Raw genomic sequence first — 25,151 nt, 5'->3', positions numbered from 1 at the left:
GCTACGCTCCCGAACGTTTCGTGCCGTATCGCAATCATAATTTTCTTTTCGTTTCGCACAAAACAAAAAACCTGTTCCCTGGACGTCGAAGGATGATCCGGACGATTTGAGTTGGAAGACTCTTGCTTTTGGGAACTTTGGGAAGCTAACACACCAACAAAACAAACTGATGGTTTCAGCTTCTGCAGTTGGTGTGCCAGCCGGTGATGTTTTGCGGACCATTTCTACTCCTATCCTATCAATATCCTCTCCTAATAACAGCAATAAGAACTTCGAATGCCTTCGGGCTACACCCGAAACCGAAGCCACCAGTTGATGCACATCGCCTGAAGACGAACGGTCATCAAACAGGTTGGGACGTCCTCGCCAACGGGAACACTAATTTCAACCTACCGAAATCATTCGAACTGCTTCCGTGGAGCATTATTAGCCTCTGAGGCGCAGATTATCTCTAGACATCACTGACCAGGACGAGATGGACAAAGTAAGAAACCAAATTAAAACGCCCCAAAACTCGAAACAGCACCAGACATGACATGTTGGCAAACTTTCCAACCGTTTCTGAATGAATTGCATTCGCCACCTGAAGAACCTGACGATCTCTGCAGACATACACTCACACACGGAAAGGTAAAGAAAATCGTTGCGTTGAAAATCGTTGCGAGGCATATTACATGCAAATCGATGTCTGTTCCAAAACGCACCCATGAATGAATCGGAGAAATAGCGTGACCGGTGCTACTGGTCGCCCAAATAGTAACCCCATGGAAAATTAGCCCTAAATGAAGCGGTTTCTTCCGGTTGCGCTTCTAACGGATTGTCCTGACGAGGAGTTTAAAAACGCAAAGAAAAAGGCACGACAGACAGACAATAGTAAAGAATTATTTATCAGCTTACTGATCGATTCAGATTGGTGGAAAAGTGAACATACAGCGAGTGTTTGAGCTTAGCATCTGTGTCACTTGTGTCATAGTCAATCATAAATGTACCTAGCTACCAAGGGTCAGTTCCTGCTTCCGTCAACCAACAAATCGACATGTGCAATGGTGCGAGCAGAAGCTGTTGCAGTTTGGCTAGCTAATTTACATTCCCTTTAGGGGTTCTTCTTCGACAAGAGGGCGAGACAATTCTTTGTATCTCATGTTTCCCCAGTGCACTTGATTAAAACCGGAACCAGAATGCATGAATGATCTAATAATTTCCATCATGTACAGTTGTCAACCTTCACGAAGAGGATTTATTTACGACCGAGGGTGCGCGTGGTTGTGCGGTTTGCATCACCATCGCAACGAAGGAAGCGTGTGGCTAATAAAAATGTTCCGGCACATTTGACCGCGCGATCACCGCGACGAATCTAGTTACCATTGATTTCGGAACAGGGATTAGTGGGATTTTATCCATCGACGAAGGGTGGTGTAATGATTGTTCGAAAGATTAAACGAAAGGGAGTGGTGCGAAAATGTGTAGAAGGAACGAAAGGGGGAAAAATATATTTATGTTTGTAGGTCAGGAAAAACAAATCTCCCGCACTCGCCCTTTAAGCCACAGGGCAAAGGAAGCATGTGATAGTCGATTGGTAGGAAAATTCATCCCCCATGCGTTTGGATTTGGAACTATGAGGAGGAAAATCTTCCCTTAGAAATGTGTCCTTTCATTTGGCTAGAGCGAGAGAATGAGCGTGCGGTAAACAGTGGAGGGAGAAAGCACGAGAGAGCGCTAGCGAAAAAGCGAGACAATCATATACACACAATCGCCGAGAGCGCAGCTCACTCTCCGGCAGGCTTGTCGAACTCGTTCAAATCGCCTCTTTTTGTCCATAGCCACATAAACTATCGATAGCGCAATTTGGCATTCTAGAGTATGTGTTTTTAATTTATTTATATTCTAGTATTGCAACTTATCGCCGTATTAGTATGTGTTTTAAGCTCATCTTGCACTATTTTTAAGAGAAACTATTCATAAATGCATGCATAAAACAACAATTTCTACAACAGAAATAAACGCCTCAATTGGTATTCCATGCTTAATCCTTCTATTCGTACCAGCTAGAAATTATCTACAACCAGACACTTTTAACCGATCACACTTGCGGAACTGTAAGTAATTCTATATTGCCAATCAATGCCATCAAAAATGTGTAAGTAATGCTATTAAACTAAATTATTATTTGATCAAACTTTTTCTGAAGAAAAATATTTATATGAAACACGTTCAATCAAAGGTCCGACAATCTTATTTACTCATCTTGTCGACAAATAGCTCCAACTATAAAATTAACCAACAAGCATGGGATATTGCTGCAGGCAACCGGAGAGCGCCACGTTTGACATACCCGCTCTCTTCACGCAGCACGTTTTCTCACTCTAACCGCCCCGAGCATCATTTTTCGCCGCGGGTTGTTTTTCGCTCCGCATTTGTCGTTCTTCCGTCGAAGCGAAGGGTGCGCGTTTCGCGTCCAGCGTGTGCGTTTCCGTCGAACATATCGCGTCAAGTGCAGTGGAAAAGATCGCATCGTATAGATTGATTTTGCTCGCCTGAGATTATTCATTTTATTCGATTTGGTGAGCTGTGTTTTCTTTTTCTGCTGTAAAGTTAAAGTGCTACCATAACACAAGATTCAATGCCGGTTAGTGAGTCCATCAAGGCAAATAATCGTACAATTGTGTGACCAGTAGGCTCAACAGTATGCCGGCTTTTTCAGACGCGGAAAAATTGTGCCCCGTTGTAAAGCGCGTGACAATAATCGTGTTATCAGGAGATATTCATGTGCATTAGAAAATTTTCGTCCAATTGTGTGCATTCTGCCAAAAATAGTGCTTTTTATCTCTGTTAAATAAAAGTGTTCGAAGAACCCCGTATCGTTTGGAGGGGATCGCTTGAAAAATTTATGAAATTCTTCCAAATTGTGCACAGTGTTACATACAGAAAAACGCCACGCACCACGGGTTTGTGAAGCAAAAGAAGTAGAATTATAAATTCAAGCATTCAAATAAAATCTTACAATCCCAGTGATAGCACGGATTCCACGAGAAGTGATAAAGTAGTGGATTAATTGCTTGATCGCACATCTTCGATCGCAGCAAGCGGTGTGTTGCAGTCGGCGAAGAAGAACTTCAATCCCCGAGGGCTGTGCAGAAAGGAAAAAAAGGCCTGCAAAACAAATTGTGTCCGTAGTGTGGTTCCTTAGTGTATGTGTGTTCGTGTGTGTTGATTGTGGTTTGGTACAGCCCCGCACACTCTGGTAGTAGAGTCTGTCTGTCTGGCGAAAGAAGCGGAGCATCACGCGGCCACCAGATTTGCCGACGGCAAATTGGGGATACCGAACCGTACCGCGTTTGTGAGACGATCTCGTGATTTGATTTCCGTGAATCAGGTTTATTGTAAATCGTTCGCTTCCTCGGCGCTCAAACCCAGCGCAAAGTTCCCTTCCCTTTTTGGAGCGATGATTACTATTTGCCTCCCGCTGAGGCGTGATTAGACGTACCGGTCGCGATACTAGCGCTAAACACTCACGTGCCTGTCTGCTAACGAGGAAAACTAATTATTTGACGAGTTCATTTTTCCCGACCCCGGGCCAATGTAACTGGCCTCGACAGGTGAGCAAAGAAATTTGTGTCATTACACACACCCACTGAGCGGCTTGGTAATTGGTAGTGCGTGCCAATTCTGAGTGCCTGTCTGTGAAGCTTCCTGCAAGAAAAGCTGTACTACTAGTCGCGTACTTGTTGAGATAACAAACAGCAGAATCTCCATCGTTCGTGGTGATACGTGGTGGAATAATTCATGATGACGAGTGCGTTAGTGAGCAAACGTGACCCGGAATGTTTCACTCGGTGACGGCTGCAATTGTGAAAGGCAATTTTTCATGTGCAGTGCCCGTATGTAGTGCACGAGTTTTATGAGCGGTGCACTTTTATCCTGCGCGTGTGAGTGTGTGTGTTTGTGTTGCACCCAGTTTTACAAAGAAACCCCCGAAATATGACGGGAAGCCCTCGAGGCACGGCGTGTGAAAGTGAATTGAATTGATATCGAGGTGTCTCTGTGCATGTGTGGTGTGTCTGTGTGGTGCTAGTGATGAAATATCTTGCCACGCTTCATGTCCTTGCAAGCATATTTGTAGCAGTAACTATAGCGACCGGTGATACGCGCTCACTGGACAGGGATCCTACACGACTAAAGCACCGATCGAGACAGGCGGTCGAACATTGCAGTTGCGCCTGATAAGCAGCGGCCGCCGACGCGACGTAGCGTGGCGCAGGAAAAACGCGCAAACATACGCAGCAGCAGCAGCCGCGCAGGAAAGGCGAAAAGATGGGAATCGGCGACCTCCGCTCGTGGACCAGCGTCGTCGTCGTAATTCTCACCCTGATCTCAATGGTAAGCTCAAGAAGGCCGCAGCCCCACAAGCACTAGCACGTCATCAACGATCGTATGCGACTTTTGTCCCCCTTTTTTTCGAATCCATGTCTGGCGATCATCCCGTTATAGCTTCGATCCGATCGAGCCCCGGCAACGTCGGTCCCACGGTCGCTCGCTCGTTCGCCTAGTCGCGGGCTCACGGGCAGGTTCGTCACTTGTGGCATCGTTCGTGTTTAGCGTTTTGTTTTACCTCGTCCATTCCGTGTGTGTGTGTGTGTGCGCGCGCGCTCGTTCGCGGGAATGAAAACATCGATCGCATACTTTTAAACAAATCCCCTTTCACGTTGTACCTCAACACCATCCCACCCCACACTGTCCCACCCGCCTGGGTGCGAGGATAAGAAAGTAAAATCTTTCAAACACCATTCGGAATTGTTGATTTGCTCCCGTCCCGTGTGTAACCCGGGTGTGTGCGCATCGGCTAAACAGTTACGTTCTCACTTGCCTCCCTTTCTATCCCTTCCGTGCTCATCCACTCCTTTCACCGTGGTGATCTTTGGCTCACCAATCTTATCAATATTTAATTCAGGTTTTATCCTCGCATTACACCTTCTTTCACCCAACGGTTCGCCTGGCTGGTCTGGCCAACGATGATGAATGCGCATCGGGCGCGTTTAACGTTTGGACAGTGACGTTCGGTACAACCGATTTCCCGTTCACTGGTTTCCGATTGGATGATCGGGTACCCATATACGCCACAGTTGGGCAGCCTCGATTTGAATATTAATGAAGTGTGAGAGAGTGATTTGGAGCGAATAATCGCAAAATTGGTTGCTGCCCCCGAGTGCCTGCTTGTACGGGATGACCGGTGCCTTCCTTACCATTCTCTGGAGCAAATGGGTACGAAACTTTCAATGATATGTAAGGGAAGCAGTTTTAACTGACAAGATTCTTCCTTTACCTCACAAGACACCCGCGCCAGGAAGAGAATTAAGTCATGCAACAATTGAGCAACACTTGCAGCTATTAAATTGAATTAGTGGTTGCTATTCGACAATTTTCACTGACACTATAGGGTGAAGCCATCGGACAGCAATCACGATTATATTATGGCCGGTGGGTGTTGGCGTTGGTATGAGCGGTTTCATTAAATTAATCATAATCATATGCCACAGAAAACCCCTTCGTCGGTGCATAATGTTCGCTAGTTCAGTCAAGTGAAACGCTATCTAGCAAAACTAATTAATTCGATTAACTTTAGATTGTATCAATTAGGACAGCTGCTATTGCATCGATGCTCCGAAGCGGATTCATGAATCTCATCTCAAGCAGAACATTTACATCTTGTTTTAGATTTATGATTTTTGTTCCTTGTGCACACCAATGCAAATCACCTGCAGAAACCCAGGAAAAAGCTTCTTTTGTGTCCTGCAACAATATCATCAAACATTCTACTGCCTCTCCAAAGCTCCACACCTAAATGGCCACTAAACTAACTGCACGATTATGATCCACCCATTCATCCTTTCAATCAGCACATTTTCCCAATCGTGTGACTATTTTGTTGATACGATGTGATGACTTCGACATTGGAGTCTGTTTTTTTGGTTGTGTTTTCTTCTTTCTGTCTTTAATGTCTTCTACCTTCGAGTTCCCCGCCGAAACCTTCTTCCCGCGGAAACAGTCAATTAATCCCAGCTGGAGTCGTACCAGGTTACGAGGGCTTTAAATACTAGATGACGAGAGAGTCAATAGGCGAACCATAAGCAAACGCTCACCGAACAAAAAAAAAAACCTTTACAGAAACAATAAGCCTTCGACAACTCAACGACCGCATGGAAACGTTTCGAGCAACCATTCAAACGATTTTGGCGGGTGATTTATCGTGATGGGACTTCGGACGAACGACAACGATTGTGGCCGAAGGCTGTCCATCTATATTTAACGATTGGTACATGCGAAAGCATCTAACTTCGAAGGAGGAAGTGCTTTCGGATCAAGTTTCGTGTGGCTTTTTTTGTTTTTGCTTTATTGTCACGGTTTTTTGTGGTTGAACCCATAAGATTGCTTCTTCAACTTTTTTAGCAATCGCAAAATCTCACGTCATCAGCGCTTAGCGCTTAGAAGTTGTATAAATCATTTCGCAACACATCGGGTGGCAAGTCTTGATAAAAGGAGGATTTTAACCTCGTTAAAGGCGTATCAAACAAGCCATTAATTAGCTCCCGATACCGGTGACGCTAATGCAGCGATTATCAAATTAACACCGGCTCAATGCTCACTCGCACTGGTGACGATCTTCATAATTTAGCTTAACCACGGCAAAGCATATACACATTCACACACCACTCACCGTGTGTCCGTGTGTAGGTTTTCCTTTGCTTTTCTTGCGATTAAAACTGCAGTTCTGTTCAGGGGCATCTTCCGATCGCTTGATCTGTCACCGGGATGACTTACGGCACAATCAACCCAAGCCGCTTTCAAACCATCATGTTCAGACGCGTTTCTGCTTCACACACATCTTTACAAACGCCAATGCAGCTACACACGCTATAATGTGGATCACCTTAAACGAAGCGATCAAATCGCGATCGGAAGATCGCGATGGGGCCAACACAAATACAGAACCAAAACAAGCCCAGATAAATAATGAATAATTTCCTAATTAGTGGTCTGTATCTCGCTTTCCTCTTGTTCGCGCACCGAACGCGAACGAGATCCACCAGAGTCCCCAATGAGTCCGGAATCTGGCGCGCCAAAGAATCTGTAGGGTTTTGTTGTGTCGAGGTCGCGGCTTGTTTCTTGCCAGATTTCCAATTAAAAGCAGACCACCACCGCGTGTCCCGTGAATCTATCGGTGTCCCCGGGTCTGTCCTACGCTCGTCTTGCGTTCTTCCTACCGGGATGTATCGAGAAGATGATGATGATTTCCTGTCTGCCCTCTGCGCCGGTGGATAAGCATTGGTGATCGAACGGTCGTTGTCGCCTGCTCTCCTGTATGCTCTTAAGGCTTAGTCAGCCGCTTAAGCGACGCATCTTTTAGGGACAACGTTCTCGGCTTCAATTCAGCAGCACTTGAACAGATTTTTCTTAGAAAATGACATCAGACTAACTCGCTAGGCTCTCCCAAATGCCCGATGATAGGACACTAAAGTTCGATGGATAAAATAATAAAATAGCTCTATTAATTGTCCCAAGAGAGCGAGAGAGCGAGAGAGCGAGTGTCATCCCGGCCAGATCTGTTATTTGGGACGGTGGTCTAAAGGAACTAAACCTGCCGATCCCAACCGTTGACCAGAAAGGCGACAGACTTAAAACAAAACGAGACGGTGGTCTGGCAGCAAACAGACCCCACGACGCACACCCTCAAAATAAACACACACTTGCATCAGACCACTCAGGTAAGGGTAGTTCGAGGCCCGACGCAACAAATTTCGGCCGTCCGGTTGATGGGCATTGAGAGAGGGCATTGATTAATAGCGTCCTATCGGTGGCGACGGAGAAGAAGAGTTTGAAAATGTCTTTTCCCGCGTCATCACGATCCTATCCGGTAAAGGAAAAAGGGGTAGTGCTGGGGATGCGGGAAGCACTGGATGAGCGATATCGATTTCACTCGCGATTCGTGTGTTTTTCTTCGGAGTTTGAGGTTCGCTTTTTTTTTTTGGAAACAGAGATTCATCTGTTTGATGGTTGTAGCTGTTGTTGCTTTGGGGGATGTTAGTTTTTTTAACCGTGTCACCAACAGCACCATCACATCATGACGATCCTACCGGTCGTTCTTCTTGCTTGCCGTAGCCCCCTCCCTCCCCCCGCCCTTCTGTTCAATGCTTGGGGCCACTAAATATCTTATCAGCGAGCGGTGATCTTGAAAATGAAACGAAAATTTTGTCGATCTTTACGGAACGTTTGGAACATTGTTGGACAAAGTGGTTTTTCTTCGTTCTCATCCTTTCTTCATTGTCCGAGCCCCTATTTTAAGCCATACTGCTCTGTCGTTTTGTATTGTGCCCGTCTTTCTGAGTAAGCTTCCAAGCTCACTTTTCTTTTGTTTCTTTATTTAACTCGTTATACGATTTTATTTTGTTAGGTTGAGTTGAGTGGTAAAATATTGATTGCGATGGTAATCGACGCCCGATCGGGCCCGCGATAATGCCCCGACGATGCTGATCGAATGAAACGCCACCGGACCGCCGTGATCGATGGATCGGTGAGATCGGTGATATTGTCGCCGTCGCCAGCTTCGGTGGTGTAGATAACCACGCAAATGCTTGAATTTACGCACTTCCCGTTCAATCATCAGCCACGGCGCATTCCGCTTCAAGGCTTCCGTCAAGCCATCATTTGTTTTATTTTTTGGCACACAAATATTGTTTCTTTTATGAGTTTTTTTTTCGATGGCTTGCTTTTCCGTTTCCATTTTCTTCACCCTTGGTTGTCTTAGCTGATTCAGAAATTTGCTTCAACCAGACCTAAAAAGAGCGCAGCATGAATATTATCACCCTTTCGGCATCGTCTAATGCTTTTGTGCTAAGTAACGAGACGATTCTTCACTTCCGCGCTCCTGATCTGATTACACAGATAGCAAACACTCAACATTAACCAAAAAAAAAACATAAATAAGTAGGCAACCTTCGTGTGGCGATCCACGCGAGATGCTATATTTAGCCGAACTATCGATACACTCCATGATCGAGATCGGCCCCCAGGGTCTTGCGATCGCTTGTGATGCTCGCCGTTCTCTTTCTTATGATTATTTCACCTTCTTTCCACCATTGTGGGGTTTGCTGTGTTGTGGTGAGTAAAGATTATAATTTTATAATGAGATCATGCTCCACCGAACCATTGATTCATTATTCGGCACTAATTGAATTGGTGAATTATCATCTTTGCCCGAGTTTGTGCCGTGGCGTAAAAGAACAACAACATCGAGCGAAACCGAATGTGGGTTAGGGGTGCGAGGGCTGATCCGGTACCGGAGGGCTTCTCGGAGGGCCCTCCCCAAAACAGTACACCACAAAGGATGAAACCGGAGCATGTTGTTTCGTTCCTTCTCCATGTCTGATGTTCGCATCCGATCTTATGCTTTCGGAGATTCTTTGCTCGCTGTGTAAAATCTCATAATTCCAAAAGAAACTGTTGACTCATTACCCCAGTAAAGCTTGTTCCACATGAATAAAAATGTTAGTGGGCTTTACACGTGTATTAGTGTTAGGGTTGTCCTGTCCGTTGGTGGAATTTGGAATAAAGTAAAAGGAAGTTTTCCTCACGAAGCATCATAGCGTCCATTCCTCCTGAACCTTTCAAGTAATAGCAGGAAAAAAAACTCGAAGCTTTGCTTGCTCCAACGAGTAAAAACTCAATTTTTGTCTATTTTTCTCAATTCCAATATTCACCTTCGAACACGATAAGGCTTTTTTTCATAGCTCGATTCGATTTTGCGCCACGAATTCAATTTTTCTCCTTGTTATAGCGTCTTCCGCCAAAAGGAAACAAAACCACCACCAAAAAGGAGCAAGCAAAAGGGACAGGATTGGATATTTTCTGTTTTCTGCATCAAGCGCCTTCTGCATTGAAGACCGTGAGGAACGGGTAGAAATACACCGTTGCGTGATCCTTCCATCGTCCGATACCGGATGGTCGCTGGTTTCGCTTTCACACAGAATACTTCCCATACTCTGCTTATGTTTGTGTGCATGCGTTGGGTTTAATTTTATCTTAATTAGAATCTTCTTTCTACTTTTTTGTTCAATCAGTTCATTCGGTGGGCCTTTTTTTGGTCTGTTTGGATGGAACTTAATCAAAGAAAAACTTGCAGGTCTGGTTGGGCCGTAACCGATCGCGTTCTTCACGAGGGGCAAGCCACAAATGGTTCTTAGATGCAGAAGGAAGTGACTGCAAACCTTGAGTATGATTGTTTAATGATACGGATCAAACCAATAACATCATAACGCGAAAAACCCCACACCAATCACTTGAACAATTGTTGATTTTGAAGCACCCAACAATTAATGCTAAATTGAGCGACTGTAACGCTTGCTGACATGCGAATTTGAAGTGCAGTGTGTCGGGATGATCTTGTGCAAGCTACGAAATTCTTCCACCAAGGCTGCGGCTGGTGACTCAACGCCCATGCGTCAACGCACGCGCATTGGTCGGTGATTAGTTATCAAAATAAATCACACACAAACCGGCCGATCATTCAGTCTTTGATGATCGAACCCGTCTGCCGATCGATCAATGCACGGATCTCAGGATTGCCGCCTCGACTCACGACGATGTTTTCGTTTGCATTTTGCTTTTTTACTGTTTGTTTGCTGTTTTATGGCTGCATAAACAACGCGCGCTTCAACTGGTCCCGATGCCGATAGGCGTTGTAAAGATATAAAATTTCATTTAATTAGATGCAATTTTGAACCTCGTGTCGATTGCTTCGGGGCGAGGCGAGATACGCGAGCACATTGGCGAAAGGATACGCGAAACATGAACATAACTCGCGGCCATGCCAAGTGGAAAGGTTGAACTGTGCATGTCTATTTTTTATTAGTTCTCTTCCCGATCTTGCTTGTGCTCACATGGAGCGTCGAGTTTTTTTTTAAACCTCTATGCAATATGCATCCGATCCTAACATCACATCTTCGAGTCCGATGGTAGGTGGATAGCGTATCATCCTGATCGATGATGTCTACGGGTTTTGTGCGGATGTCTCTAGTTTGATTGCCCCGACCAGATATTGGACAACGTCTGCTCTTTCGTCTTCTGAGCTTTCGTCGCTCCTTTTTTTCACAAGCGAATTGGAATGAAATTGTCGAAAAGCGAAACTACAAATAGCCGAGCGATCACATCACGGTGCAGAATATTTTATAGCGACCAAACTGCGAAAGCGGTCCCAGTGCGCCAGGGCTCTTTCGCTTTGTGAGGGGAAAATATTGATAGAATCAATATGCAAAGTAGATGTGCGCTAATTTCTCGAACTGATCGAAACGATCTCCGGGTGAGTTTTGCGATGCTTCCTCCAACTATGTGCCGCCAGCAGATATGCTGCACATGGAGCGCTCGACGTCTTAATGCTCCCTCCAATAAAACTAAAACGTGTCATTCAGTGTAGGGTAAGCGAAGCTGCAGAATAAATAGCAAAATATTGCGCTTAGCTACAGAAACTTTGGAATCCAAAATTAACAACATAAACCACTGGCAAGCGCTTTGGAGATGAGCGCCGTTTAAAGGTCTTTCGATCTAAACGGTGAGGCTGCCGGCCAACCAAGTCCATCGAGCCCACGAGAACGCTTTGGTTTATTTTTATTTTCTGCATCTTTTAAAATTCTAAACTTTATCTCCTGTCCCCATTCGGGTTCCGTTTTGCCTTTAGTTGCCCATTCATTTTGTTTTTGTTTTATTTCACCGCTCGGAAGGTTTCACGCCGATCTGTGCTGTTCCGACAACTCGAGAGCTTACGGTGTTTGTGGTTGTGTGTGATTTTTTTTATTATTTCTACTCTTCAAAAATCTCCAAGACTGCGCGTCGCATTCCGTAATACTGTGAACGATACCATTGGCAAAAGGCCATGGCAAAAGTTAACCTTTTCCGACCAAACTGTCCGCCAACCACGGGAATCGATCGCTTGAGGCGCACGGTCATTTATGCTCTGGGCTCGAATCTGCCGATCCGAGTCGCCCTATACTTTTTTTTGTTTTGTTTCGTCTTTCACCTACGGCACAACCGTTAAAAGCTGCCTGAACCTCGGAACGCTCAGGAACCGACTGAGTCGAACGCAATTAATTATCGTTTCTAATGAGGCTGAAAATAGTCAAAAGATAACCGAATTAATTAACCCCACGAACCGCGAGGGTGCGGGAGTTCCGAGATCCGAGAGCGACGGAGGTGGTTGAGAAGATGGAAATAAATCATGCCATCTTGACCGGACGATTTTCACAAATCGCGTCCCAGGTTTGTGGTGGATTGATGACGCTAGATGGCTATCCCTCCGATCGGTGCGTTTGGTGACCGTTTGGAGACAGACATTAATTTTCCGCCACAAATGAAATGCAATGCTTTAGACACGGGCAAGCAAAAAGGGCCACGTCTTCTGCTTGGGAAGCAATGTAACAATGTCAACACATAACAGCAATAGCGTTCACATTTCGGGGTCAACACAACGTGATAAATGCAGCTAGATTTGAAGGCCAACTCTTGCTGCTGATGGCTGTCGAATAGGAGCGATGGTTAAACCAAAACGGCAGCTACGATCGCAGCCCACTTTGCGGCCGCGTGCCCTCTCTGTTATCAGCACGTGCAGCGTCTATCCGGCTGGGTGGGTGGTTTGAAAATAGAATTCCATCGAGCACCCATCCAACCCGTACCGGCAATCGTAAATCTTTCCATGAACAGCAGAACCCGCGCAATTCGCGATCGTGAGACGCCCGAACGGAGCTGTTTATAAATCAGTCGAAATTCACAGCTACTAAAAATGAGGTGCTGAAAAATTACGCCAACATGCTGTTTCAGCAAACAACCAAAAAACCAAAAACAACAAGAAGAATAAAACAGCACTCTCACAAAACACACGAAAATTTAAACAGGCACAAGCGTGGGGCACGATGCGGTCCCCGGACACAATTTTGGTGGCTTTACGATGAGCCGCGCAGATACACGACACGATCGCCACGGGAACCTGAAGATGATGCTTCAGACCTTCATAAAGTGGTCTTGTTGTGTTGTTTTTATTGTGGCACTGTTTTTCTTTTTTTTTTCTTCTCTAACCACCGGTTTTTACTATCATTCTTCAACCCACGTCCCACGGGCGGCAGATGTGACGAGCGCGGTTGCGGCTCACACAAAACCACACCACTCGAAAAAAAAAACCGCGGAATTATTCATAACTCTAATTAAATGTTGAACCCGAAGCGATTTACGATGTCGAAGTGACGGCGAAACGGAACCCAATCATTGTGCGGTGGCGGTGAGATAAGTAGTAGGCGAGAGGAAAAGAGGAAAAATGGAAGAAGGTGGGTTTATTTCCAGTCCATTTACCTCACGGACCAACGAGCGACGAATGGTCCGAAACTGGTTCAACCGATCAGTGGTCCAAAAATGGCAGCTAATAGAATTAATTGACAACTTCCCATCAAACATCGCGCAGTCGCTGCCGGAACGGGAACTCCTGGTCGCGTTTCCGTGGTTTGGTTGTGCTTTTTTCTCTTTCTCTTGTTAATTCTCTCTCGATCTTCTGAGACCCGTTTTTTTTAAACTGCATGTAAAACGAACGAACCGGTGGGGAAAATATGACGCATCCCAACGGGCGTGCTAGTCCGAAGTCTAGGTCTAGGAGATCGAGAAAGAAAAAACCGTTCAAACCAAAACCAAAAACGGATACGTCATCACCTTTTTCCTTTCCGATATGGTTTGGGAAATATGGATGAAAACATAATAAATCTTGACCGAGATCAACCACACTTGCAGACGCATGCACACACACACACACATATACTCGCACATACTTCACATCTCGTAACTCGAAGTGAAAGGACGCCTTCAATCACGGTGACTTACTACTGGCGGGCTTACATAGTACGATCAGGGGACACATACAGGGGAAGACAATTTTGCAGCGGAACCGATGGCACCATATGTCGATGATAATTATGCTGGGCGAGAAAAGTCACTCACAACCTCGCCTGGCCAAGATGCGCCCACCGGCCTGGCTCGAAAGTGCAACTGCACCACGGACAACGGTACACACTTGTCCCAGAGTACACACAATTACGCTGGAATCTTGGACATGCGTGCGTACGTGCGTATGGTGTGTGTGTATGTTTCGTTTTTGTCTTGCCTGTCGCTGTCGCGACATAAGGACCGCTTTAGCGTCACCAGACCGAATGCAACAATCCACCGGGGGAAATAAATAATCGAAAGAAAATGGAATGTACCGCAAAGTAATAGGAGAAGAAGTAACAACAAAAAACTGCTTGCCCCGGGTCTCAGCACGCACCAAGCACCAGTTGCTAGAGGTTGCATCCCCGTGAGACGCGTTTGTCATTTCTAGTTTTCCAACCGTCCATCCCAGAAACAATCTCAAGCTGACGTTTAATTGTTGTACAAATAAAAACACTGCACTCGAGCGGCATGTCCGGTCGGATCATCAACGGATCGGCACTAATCGTGCGGCCAAAACAAAGATCCAATCACCAGGAACAGGTTCTATCGATACAGGTTTAATAAGGTGTCTTTTTGTTCTTCACCAGTTCGGGCCACTTCTTGGAACCATTTCTCACTTCGGTTCCGATCGATCGCGCCGCGATCGACTGTGTTATTTTAATTTCTCTGTTTTACTATCCTATCGCGGTCCGCATCCCATCTATGTGACAGATACGCGACAGATACTAACAGAGCGCCATTCGCCCTAGTGGTCTGGATGACAGCTGCGTGTAAAACACGCCGGGAGACCAATCAATAACATCGTCGATTACGGACATTTTATTTGTTGTTTTTAGGACCTTGGGTGGACAAAGATTTGTGTGGTGCTCAATTTCATGACCTCACCATTGTGTATATGTGTGTGTTTAACCTCTCATTTGCTGGTAAGGTTTTGGAGATGTTTGGGCTCAGAAATTTGGATCATTACCGGGATGGGATTTTAAGTGATATCTTTAAAGGCTCGAGATTTAATGTCATCAAACAGAACTCAGCGTTGAACGCATGTGGAGCTCGCTTTCGACGATCACGTTTTCTTCGACCACAAACCTCTGAATGTCGTTACAGACATTTATTTGAGATTGGAGCACCACACCGGGTGACACTATAAAATGCGATCTCTATTCCGTAGAGTGCGGGTCAATTTATACGTCCAGAGTTGCAACACCGTGTGTTCCGATTTTAATACCCACAACCTCGAATGAAAGTTTCGTCAGTGCGAAAGACTGCATTGCTTGCTTCGTCCCTTTATTGCTCCGATAAATAAAGTGGTAATTAATTTTAACTGATCGTTCCATTCGGTACACGCAGTAATGAGTCGACTTCCCTCGCTTTCCTCGAGGTACGAGAAGGTGGGTGCCATTCGCTTCGACTTGGTCAACTGCAACTGTAGAGTGAGTGCATTTGCGATGCGTAATCGTCATGGAATGGGTTCACAGTGGGGACGAAATTTAAAGCACAAGAAAACATCCCCTCGAGTTGGTAATTCTTTCCCATCCCACCTTAATGCAGTCATCATCACGATCTTCTATCGATCAATCCTTGGTGTCAAGCAACAAAAAAAGCGACAACGCCGTACAGAGAATTCCACGAACAAACAGACAAACTTCACACTTCGAACAGCGGCTATAGAAATTGCAAATGAATCGCTCGGTAATAACATTATAAATAAACACTAATGGCTTGATTATCCGGGAAGCAGACACGAAAAAAAAAAAAACGACGAAGTACGCTGTCCTGATGAGAAACACGCACTCCACGACAATCTTGCCAGGTGAGTCTGTTCACGGTACGCAGAAACTTGGCAACGAAAAAAAAAACTCAATTAGTATTCTACGCGGAACTCGGTGAAAACCCGACCGTTCTTAACACCCGCACGGAAACATCCAACCTCGGAACCATTCCATTTGGTACGAAACATTCCACACTGGTCCTGTGCGTTCGACCGCATAAGGAATGAAGAGCGCACCGGGTCTCGATGCACGTCCCGGTTAGCGCGCCTCTTGTTGACGGGTCTTTTACATTTAAATTATATCTTGCCACTTGCCGCACTTGAACCTACTTGTACACACGCGTTATTTGACGGCACCCATCAACATAGTTAGACGGTGCCGCAGCTAGAGCTGTATGTACGATTTTGAGCAGCTTAAAGGATTCGGTGATGTTCTTGTTTTACCTTAAACCTGATGGGAATTTTGTCCCATACGTGCTCAAGGCTAAACTGGTTGGAATTCACGACTCTAGAACGTGCAGTAAATGCACATTTTTTGGAGAGCAAAGACTTCTGAGGGTGACATTCGAACATTGAAGCTTGAGAGAAAAAGAAAAAAAACTTGTACGAAGTGAAACTAACCCCATGTACAGGAAGCAACACGCATCTCGTCAGCTCACGATCCCAGCACTGAAATTACCATGCGTGTTGCTTTTTTGGAAGCTTTGGTGAATTTCCAGGATACAATAAAATCATCCATCCATAAAACCGATCACCGGTGTACGATAATTCGTGATTTCCTGCCCAGCTAACTGAATCGTCGAATTTCGTTAGTCTATCAACCGTCAGGACAAGGCAAGGCAAGTGCCTCTAACTTGCCAGTTCAACCTATCCCTAAGCCTGGAGGGCTTTAGATTTTTCACCAGCCCCGCTGTTTCTGCCCGATCGCGAGATTGATGATCGAGCAAATAGTATGCGAATCGAAGAAAAATTCGCACAACACCACCACGGGTCAATAGCTGGGGCAAGCAGTGCAATAATGCTGACCGGTGCGGATAACATTCGCCGTCCACCTGTTATTAATTCCGCCTGTCGTGAGTAAGCGATAGCGAGAGGAAGCCAATCTGACGGCGTAGTCGATGGGAGCGTGTATTTGTTGCAGCCCTTATTTATGGCCCATGCTGACCGGCTAGGCAAAGAATAATTCCTAGTCTGTCCGCGTGCCGTTGTTGTTTGGGCTTTCTTTTTCAGCTGCTTTTAGACTGTACTGTTTTCCCCCTATCTTCTGGCATGAGGTTCCGCTTTTCGTTGGTCTCGACTGCTGCTCGGAGGTTGTACCGCTAGCTTCCAATAAATCAACGATTTGCGCCACACTGCAGGGCGATGAAGCGGCACCTGCACCGGGTTCCACCGACGGTAAGCCACACTGCTGCAGGCATCAAAACATATGTAGATTGAAATCATGGACACACACCACGGCGCACAGAGCTAAAAACAGAAACAACAAAACTTCATCATATCTCGTTGGTTAAGCTTTGCGGCATCTTTCTTCAAACGTTGGTGTCCGCCAAGTAGAGGTTTGCGAAGCGCGGACAAGCGCGCATTCTTAGCGAGTAGAAGTTTTTTTTCCTTCTTAAAACTGAAGTCGATTCGTCTCTCTCCTTTCTCGAATCCCACTACGGCATTCCTATCGCGATGGGAGCTGCTGCCGTTGCTTGGTATGCGTGCTTTTGCTGGAAGAAAGCATTTATCGCATCATTTCCTGTTTTATTTTATTTTAATCATACAGTACGCACCAAGCCGGCCCGGTGGCCTGCCTGTACACTTGCTGTTCACTCGCTCTCTATTTTGTTCTCTTCCTCTCTTTCTACTACTTTCTGAACTGATCGTGCTCGGATGGTTCCACCCTCCGAAAGGGAACTTCACCATCGACAGACGCACAAAGGGAGGGAAGCTAAAATCTTAGACCGCAGTCAAAAGATTCATTTCCACCCCATCTCTCGCAACGATGCATGGTGGTTGGCTGGCTGTAACAGCATTAACCATCAACCTTATGGCCTCCACCGGTCCCGAAAACCGGCCCTTACCGCGAGTCTTCAGCAGTCGTATGGGGGAGGCTGTGTGAGCTGGTGCGTTCGGGGTGGGATGATGCTGATTAATTGAGAAGATTTTCCGTTCCGCTTTTTTCGCGTTTCCGAGGACGGCCGGTGTGGAATGCCGTTCGTTCCTTCGGCTGGCTTTCAGCAGCACGCACCACTATTGTGCTATCGAGTCTCTCGTGCGATTCTGGAACCAGCTGGCCCAAGACATTCACTGCCAAGCACCAGTTTCATGCAAAATGGCAAACTTGAAGCACGATTGTCTCACCGCAAGCACGTTCCAATGTCGAGCTGCAAGTGTTTTGGGTGCTCTTCGTTTATTTGTTTATTCTACAGTGAGGAAGATGGAATGAAGTAGAGAGAGAGAGAGATAAAGAGAACTAGAAAGGTTTCACTTAAGTGAGGAGAAGGGTGGCAAACTAATCTTGCTAGGTTTGAAGTGCCTTTTGCGATAAGCAAGAATGAGAACACGGTCGGGATGTTACGCCAATCTGGCATAAGATTAGGCGTCATAATTGCAGTTTAGTGTCGTCGTAGTCGTCGTCGGCTTCGTTCGTTCTCGGTATCGTCATAGATGAAGGTGGAACATTGCAGAAAAAGAGACGTTGCAATCACAGCAATGAGCCATGGAATCGAGTGAAATACTAAAACGATTCGCCTGGTGACCGCCTGGTGAGAAGATATTTATGCGGAGCAATAAATAAGCTAGGAAGATTTGTTGTTATTTCTGTGAGGGAAATCTAATTTCACGATTTCCTATTAATGATAATCATATCCATTTACTTACAGACAAGTCTTTCGTGCACAGTAATGTAGTTTCCGATTTGCAATACCCTTTTGATCATTATTTCCTCGTTACTATTTACATTAAATGTATTATTTTGATTGAATTAATACTATGAATTTTGTTTCTTTGTTTTAACTGTTTCAAATTATTTTCCTACATTCAAGCTAACCTAACCCACTTGTTCTGTTACAGCAAATTGATCTTCATCGAGACCACACTAATCACCTTACCCACCGACACATGGTCAAATCGCAATGAGTTAATTAATAATAAATACGTTTTCACTCAAGCATCGATCGATCCCCTGAAGTGTAAAAGGCACGACTCGCAGTCACACACACACACGGTCACTCACGGTGGTTATTAATATCTTCACAAATTGATTTAGTCATTCCGTCCTCCGCAGCATCGAACCGATCCAGTTCAATGCTGAACTTCCCCTATGTTTCTGTGTTTCTCCGTGTGTGTATACGTGCATCTAGTTGCAAGTGCATTGCTCACGGTGGGAACCAAACTGACAACCTTTCGGGAACCCTGCCCAGCCCTGGCTCATGCCATGCCGCGGGCAGGTTTTCGCTCTCACACCCTAGCACCTGATCAAGCTTGCAGTCTGCAACCCGCCGCGACTCGATTAGCATATAGTTGAGTTTACTTTGCCTTCTGCACGATCGCCATGCATTCCATTAGCCAGAACCTGCCATCGTACCGGCTTGGTGGTTGGCCGAGGTGGTTGGCTTGCGTACCATTTCCTTTGGACCGATCCCTTTGAACGAACGGCCGTTTGGCGGGCTGGTCTACATTTTGAGAAATTAAACATGAACACGTGTTTCGTCACAGGACGGGTGATCCTGTGCTGCTTACCGCATGCAACGCCATTCGAATGTTTCTCTCTTTCACTTTCGATATTTCATTTTGCTTGGCGACGCGCGACGCAGAGTTCCATTTCAATTGCACGGCCCGAAGAAGTAGCATACGGGCTCACGCACGCACGATTCGCAATCAAGTGGAAACGGACCTGTTTTCCCAAACCGAAATCCTATCCCTTTAACGTTGCCTTCTTTTCGATTTGCCCGCGTGAAGGTGTAATAATCGCATCGTTAGCATTCAATAAATATGAAAATTTATTCCACCCTGCTTCCCCCTGCCGTACCGTGCTACCCGCCAACCTTTCCCAGAGCGTTCCCAGGTGTGTGCTAAAGGCTTACGAATCCCCATTTGGAGTTCTGCGCGTGTGATTTGACAAAGCACATACTCAGTTCGTGACGAACCTCGAGCTGACCACGCAGCCGAGCCGCACGTCAGAGGGTGGGAAAATTGATGCTAAATTTGACATCTCCCCCGCATCGATCGTACACTTCACGCGGTTTCACGAATCCTTTCCCTTTTGGCACCCACCCTCCATCGTGCCGGGTGGGTTTTTTCTTGCCCTTTTACTCCCCGGTCCGCCCCAAAAATGGCGACGAAGAAAAATGAACCGCATTGCGGCAAGTGCTCGATGTCCAATCAATCAAAATTAACGAAATTCTTCCACTTTCCTTTCGGCGGGTTTCGGTACGGACACTGTCGGGCCACTCCACGCGGTTTGCACTCGTGAACGTGAACAGGCACACTTCGAACCTATCGAAACCGGCAAACAAACCGATCTATTCAGGCGCAAAACGGTTCGGTCAACCCGTGAACCCGCGCCAAGTGATTGGAAAAAATGGTTGTGTTTGTTTATTTGTTTGTCTGTTTGCAAGCTTGTTTGCGCCCGGTTTGTTTATTTGTGGACGCGAAAGGCGTGTGCGCGTGCGCGAGCATAAACGAGCACATTTGGAGCATTAAGTGTGATCGGCAGAAGTGGGCGCTGTATCGTGTAGTACGTATGGAGATGAACTTTTAATTTTGTACTGCTTTTGGTTAGTATGTTAGTGAAAAGGAATTCATGAAAGGTACTGTTTACTTGTTGCCTTAATGTGTCTTAAGTAAGCCATTATTCTTACGATTGCTGTAGATCATACGATAATTTCTTCACGCCGACCTTTGAATGGCTCACTACACTTATCGATAAACCACGTAGTTGGATAATCAGTCTTCACTACGGGGGAAAAGTCCGGATGGACTGTAAACCCCGGACCTACCGTGAGGCGTCCTACCACACCATTATACCACAAATATCGTACAAATAAATGCTCCAAGCAATTTATTGAAAAGATAACATACAACGCCAGTTAAGACTGCATCAGCAATCTGCAGCACTTGGTTACAGCTAAATTAAAATGTCTTCAACCAAGCTGTAAAAATTAATTATTATTAACTTCTCAAAATATTTAGTCGAATTCAACAAATTATGCATAAAGCGTTCACCTCAGTTGAAATTGATTGCTTCTAAATAGAATAAAACAAATTTCAGAACAAAAACGAAACAACCAACTGTAAAGAAAAAATACATCGTCACCGAAAACTTTTCCATAAAGCTTCAATTATACTCTTCCAAGGATGGGAGCGTTTCAGTGGTTTGAAAGAAATAAAAAGCTCAAGTCATAACCGTTTCACACTACCATAAAGCAGGCGTACGAAATTCGATACAATCAAACACGTTTTCTTACAATACGATGAAAAAAACACCTTTGCATGCTTCTTCTCTTCATCGGTGAGAAACAACCATCCCGGGATAGAGTTGTGAAAAAAAAAAATCTTCACAACTGTACTGAAAACAAAACCTCCCAAAAGACAACCGAATGACCACTGTCTACCCAAACGCTCCAGAATGTGCCTGTCCGTGAAATCTGATGCAACATCCTGCACCAAAGCGTGTGTACAATTTATCTTCGCTTTATGAGAACTGCGACCTGGAACGCAAAAGCACATCTTACCGCGTTGGTATCACGTTCGGTGAAGTTAAATGGTCACTCGAAATATATGCAAAATCAATTGCCAGCCAGCGTAAACTCATCTTCGTGATTGAGAACGGTGCTGCAGTTGGCGGCGGCGAAGACTCAAGACCCAAGTTTGTTGTTTTAATCAGCCCCATCACATGCTACACTCGTCTCATGCGCCGACGTGATTCGTTGCACTTTTTGCCCCGTCCACTCAAGACGCGCCACGTAACATGATCCTTGCCAGTTTAAAGTCTACGATGCGCATTCACAACCTCCAGGATCGGAAGTGGGATCGAAGAAAGTAGTTAAAGACGAAGATGTGCAATGCGCGAAAAACAGATCCACGTAGCCGCGGGGAACGGTTGCGGGTGCAAATAAATATCCGATTTGCAACAGTCGTTGAGTGTTTTATGCTTTCATGGTGATTTCTCATGCGGCCTGATATGAAGCATTTAGCGCACACATGTGAATGCCGCCCAGCTCGAATGGGTAATTTACTTCGGCAGCGTTTCGTTTTACAACAACGCTGCGTTCGGTACTGTTTTCTTCATATTTCACACTCCCAGCCAAACCGAGAGACCTCACGATGCCGCAGCCGGAAAGCGGGAAATGATTTTGAACCTCAAGGTCAGAAAAGGATTGAGTTGGGGAAGCTTTTGTTCCATTTTGTTTTCAATGCAATGCAACTTATGATAAATGTACGTACCCGTGCAGAAAGCAGGCCGAGTTCGTTGGAAAAGGCGCGCTTTACGATGTTCTTGCTCACCGAATGTGATCTATGACCCTCCCCGGTGCCTCGGGACAATGAACGGCAACGGCTAGAAGTTACGTTCTTTCTAGCGTTAATTTTTTCGTCACTGTCATCGGGAGTGTAGCCGGATTCGGTTGTTCGTTTTTCCTGCCGATGCTCCGTGCGCAATTCATGGTCACGGGAAGTACGACTACAACAACTACAACAACAACAACAAAAACACGATGCTTGTTGACCCTGTAACTGTTGCTACCAGCGGTACTGTTCCACGATGAAGACGGGTATCGCTCGCTCAAGACGACGACGCCAGAATATACCAGTTTGATTGCGCGAAAGAGGAGACGTACAAAAAGTGTGTAGACAGGCGGTTGCGTTAATGATTTTGTATGTTGATTCCCTTTTTTGGAGTCCCCCGCGTAAGGTATGGGGCCCCCAGCATGGCCCGCTAAATGAACATAAAAAGAAAGAATAGGGCCTCTGAGGGCAAAAGCCGAGGAAGCAGGGAGAGAGGTGTTATGGTGAGCGCTCGTAAAAAAAGTGGCAGAAGAAAGAAGCAATTTAACGCTTACTTCACTTGATGCGCCTGTCCGGTTCGCATCATCTTACGACGCGGCCATACACTCTCCGGAGACTCGTCCTCATGTTCGTCGCCAAGGTGTCGTACCGTCTCGTCATTCCCCAACATCCAACCAGAGAATCAACCGGAGACGGATTGGGATGAGGAAGTGATTGCTCGCGGAAGATGCGACCTATTGTGTCGCATGTATGGTCCGAGGACCCCGGTTGGAAGCATTTGTACCTACATAGGCCAGGACATTTCGTCTCGTTCTTGCGATGATGCCTTGCCCCACTCTCTAGACGTTCTCACACCGCAAACACACACTCTCGCACACGTAGTCTTTCTGGTTTACGATCTTCTAGAAAGAAGACGATGTCCAGCACATGGATGAAAAAGCGAGTAAATAGCGATCGAAGCGCAACAGTGACTCACTGTACACTGTGATGTTTCTCAAGTTTCCACCGGTGAGACATTCCACACACCAACAAAAACGGCAAACAACGAGCGTTTTCGTGAGACGCAAACAGCGATTTCATCCCGTGCGCAGCGATCGCACAGGCAGGCTGCAGAAGAAGTCACTTTTGGCCATCACATTTTCGCGTTACCTTTACGGTTTCGAAATTAAACTTCTTCGGGTGCACAGCACCACAGTGAAGAAGAATCGCCAAAGAATTGGGGGGACAGGGAAGGGGAAAGGGTAAAATTGCTCTACCAAAAAATAACAACAACAGCAAACCACCCCAAAAAATCAAAGCAAAACGTAAAGGCGAAAGGAAGCCCGTATCCCGAAGAGGACCGGGTACACGACAGCGAAGTGTACAACAAAATTGTTCTCTCGTTCTGAACTCCATGAAAAGCGCACCGAGCGAGAAAGAAAAAAAAAGCAAACCTGCTAACAATCACAGTTTGTTCACGGAATTTATTATTAATAGCATAAGAAGCGCGCTATGACAATGTTGTTTTCACTCAACCGGACGACAGAAAAGTGACGCGAACGTAGTTTTAAGCTGGCGAGTGATTTAACTCACTTACAATTAGTGCGTTTCCGGTGCTTTCCCACTGGACCTTGCGCAAGGGAAAATGCACGGGATGCCGGTTTTGGTTGTATTTCTTTATCTGTTGAGCGATTTATTTGCTCAATTTTGGTAAGTGCTTCTGTCCCAAAAGCACGACATCTTACTTAAACAGTCTAATTATTTTAGTATGCGTGCTATAAATTAGCGTTTAGCTGTGGGTTTTTTAATGCTTGTTGTTTCTCATGCTATCAAAATATTGCTGTTAATAGTGAACAGTACACTTTTGCTTGACATTCACTGACAATAGACAAATGATTGCATTCCAATCGCATGATCGTTTGCTTCCTAGCAGTCTCCCTACCTTCGTCATAGTAACGTCTGTTTTGTTTCCATGCCAGTGAACAAATAACATTCCACGCGGGACCTCCAAAAACCGCAAATGATTCTTCGCGCTCGATGATTTTTGTTTCCCATGGTTAGGCGAGTAACCAAACAAAACAGACAAAAACTACACGCAAACCCTACCGAAACCCGTCGCTAGCAAAGCGCAGCTGTGATGTACCGAAGCAGGCAGGCTAAATGGGCTGAACTCGCTTAGAAGACGAAGTTCAAGTAAGTGCTCCATCCATAGCTCCATCTCCACCAAATGTAGCCAAATTTGGTTGAATCACACACACACACACACACTAAAATCATCCTCCGGGTGGGTAATGAATGCGCAAAATGTAGCATCTTATTGTGTTGCTTATTTGCACCAACAATGAAGTCATCTCTTGGCTTCACTGCCAGCTTACTTCTGGTGCTGCAGTTCCTTGTCAATTGAGGAGCTAAAAAGGGTGTGCTGTGGGCTCTCTTGAAGCTAACTCGCAAAACACACTAATTATTTCACCCCGAGGACATTTGTATAAGGTTTTCGACTCGACATAATCGTGCGTCTGAGTGGTATAATGGTACGATCGTTTTTCCTTTAATCGTAACGCTCCGATTGGTGGATTGATTTCAGCTGGCATTTGCCGAAGGGATACCGAACACCGCATACAACCCAACCATCAACCCGCCGGGCATAACGAGTCTCGTAAAGCTGATTAAGCCTAATATTGGTAATTAATTTGTTAATTAATTGTGGTTCCGTAACATGTATGCATACATGAACTGGAGGGAGGTTTTCAATCTGTGTTTTTGTTGCCAATTTCAAGCATGGAGTGGTTTCGGTGGTTGGCTTGAAAAAAAAAAATCAAACCAGTCTCTATTTATCGAACCGTGATCCATTGCCGCTACGATGGACGGAAATTTGGGCAAGCGGGTGGCAGTGAATCGGAAC

The 25,151-nt window shown here is 45.6% G+C and overlaps 5 protein-coding genes across 5 annotated transcripts in view; 4 read left to right on the top strand and 1 right to left on the bottom strand.

Moving 5' to 3' along the window:
- LOC126559071 (RNA-binding protein pno1) overlaps positions 1 to 25,151 on the top strand; it is a 454,598-nt gene that overhangs the window by 36,723 nt on the left and 392,724 nt on the right. The window lies entirely within an intron of this gene.
- The window catches only part of LOC126559532 (uncharacterized), a 205,016-nt gene that overhangs the window by 67,405 nt on the left and 112,460 nt on the right, over positions 1 to 25,151 (bottom strand). The gene's annotated exons all lie outside the window — the stretch shown is intronic.
- The window catches only part of LOC126559107 (ras-related protein Rab-1A), a 156,361-nt gene that overhangs the window by 19,393 nt on the left and 111,817 nt on the right, over positions 1 to 25,151 (top strand). The gene's annotated exons all lie outside the window — the stretch shown is intronic.
- LOC126559236 (uncharacterized protein C14orf119) overlaps positions 1 to 25,151 on the top strand; it is a 261,691-nt gene that overhangs the window by 142,781 nt on the left and 93,759 nt on the right. The gene's annotated exons all lie outside the window — the stretch shown is intronic.
- Positions 4,071 to 25,151, top strand: part of LOC126556735 (protein serrate) — a 98,615-nt gene continuing 77,534 nt past the window's right edge. The window contains exon 1 of the mRNA XM_050212204.1: positions 4,071 to 4,377. Coding sequence (XP_050068161.1) covers positions 4,312 to 4,377 — 66 coding nt within the window. The 5' untranslated portion in view covers positions 4,071 to 4,311. The remainder of the gene's footprint in view (positions 4,378 to 25,151) is intronic.

Source organism: Anopheles maculipalpis, chromosome 2RL (assembly GCF_943734695.1).
Source record: "Anopheles maculipalpis chromosome 2RL, idAnoMacuDA_375_x, whole genome shotgun sequence".
NCBI classification, from domain to species: Eukaryota; Metazoa; Arthropoda; class Insecta; order Diptera; family Culicidae; genus Anopheles; species Anopheles maculipalpis.
This window is presented reverse-complemented; position numbering and strand designations above follow the sequence as displayed.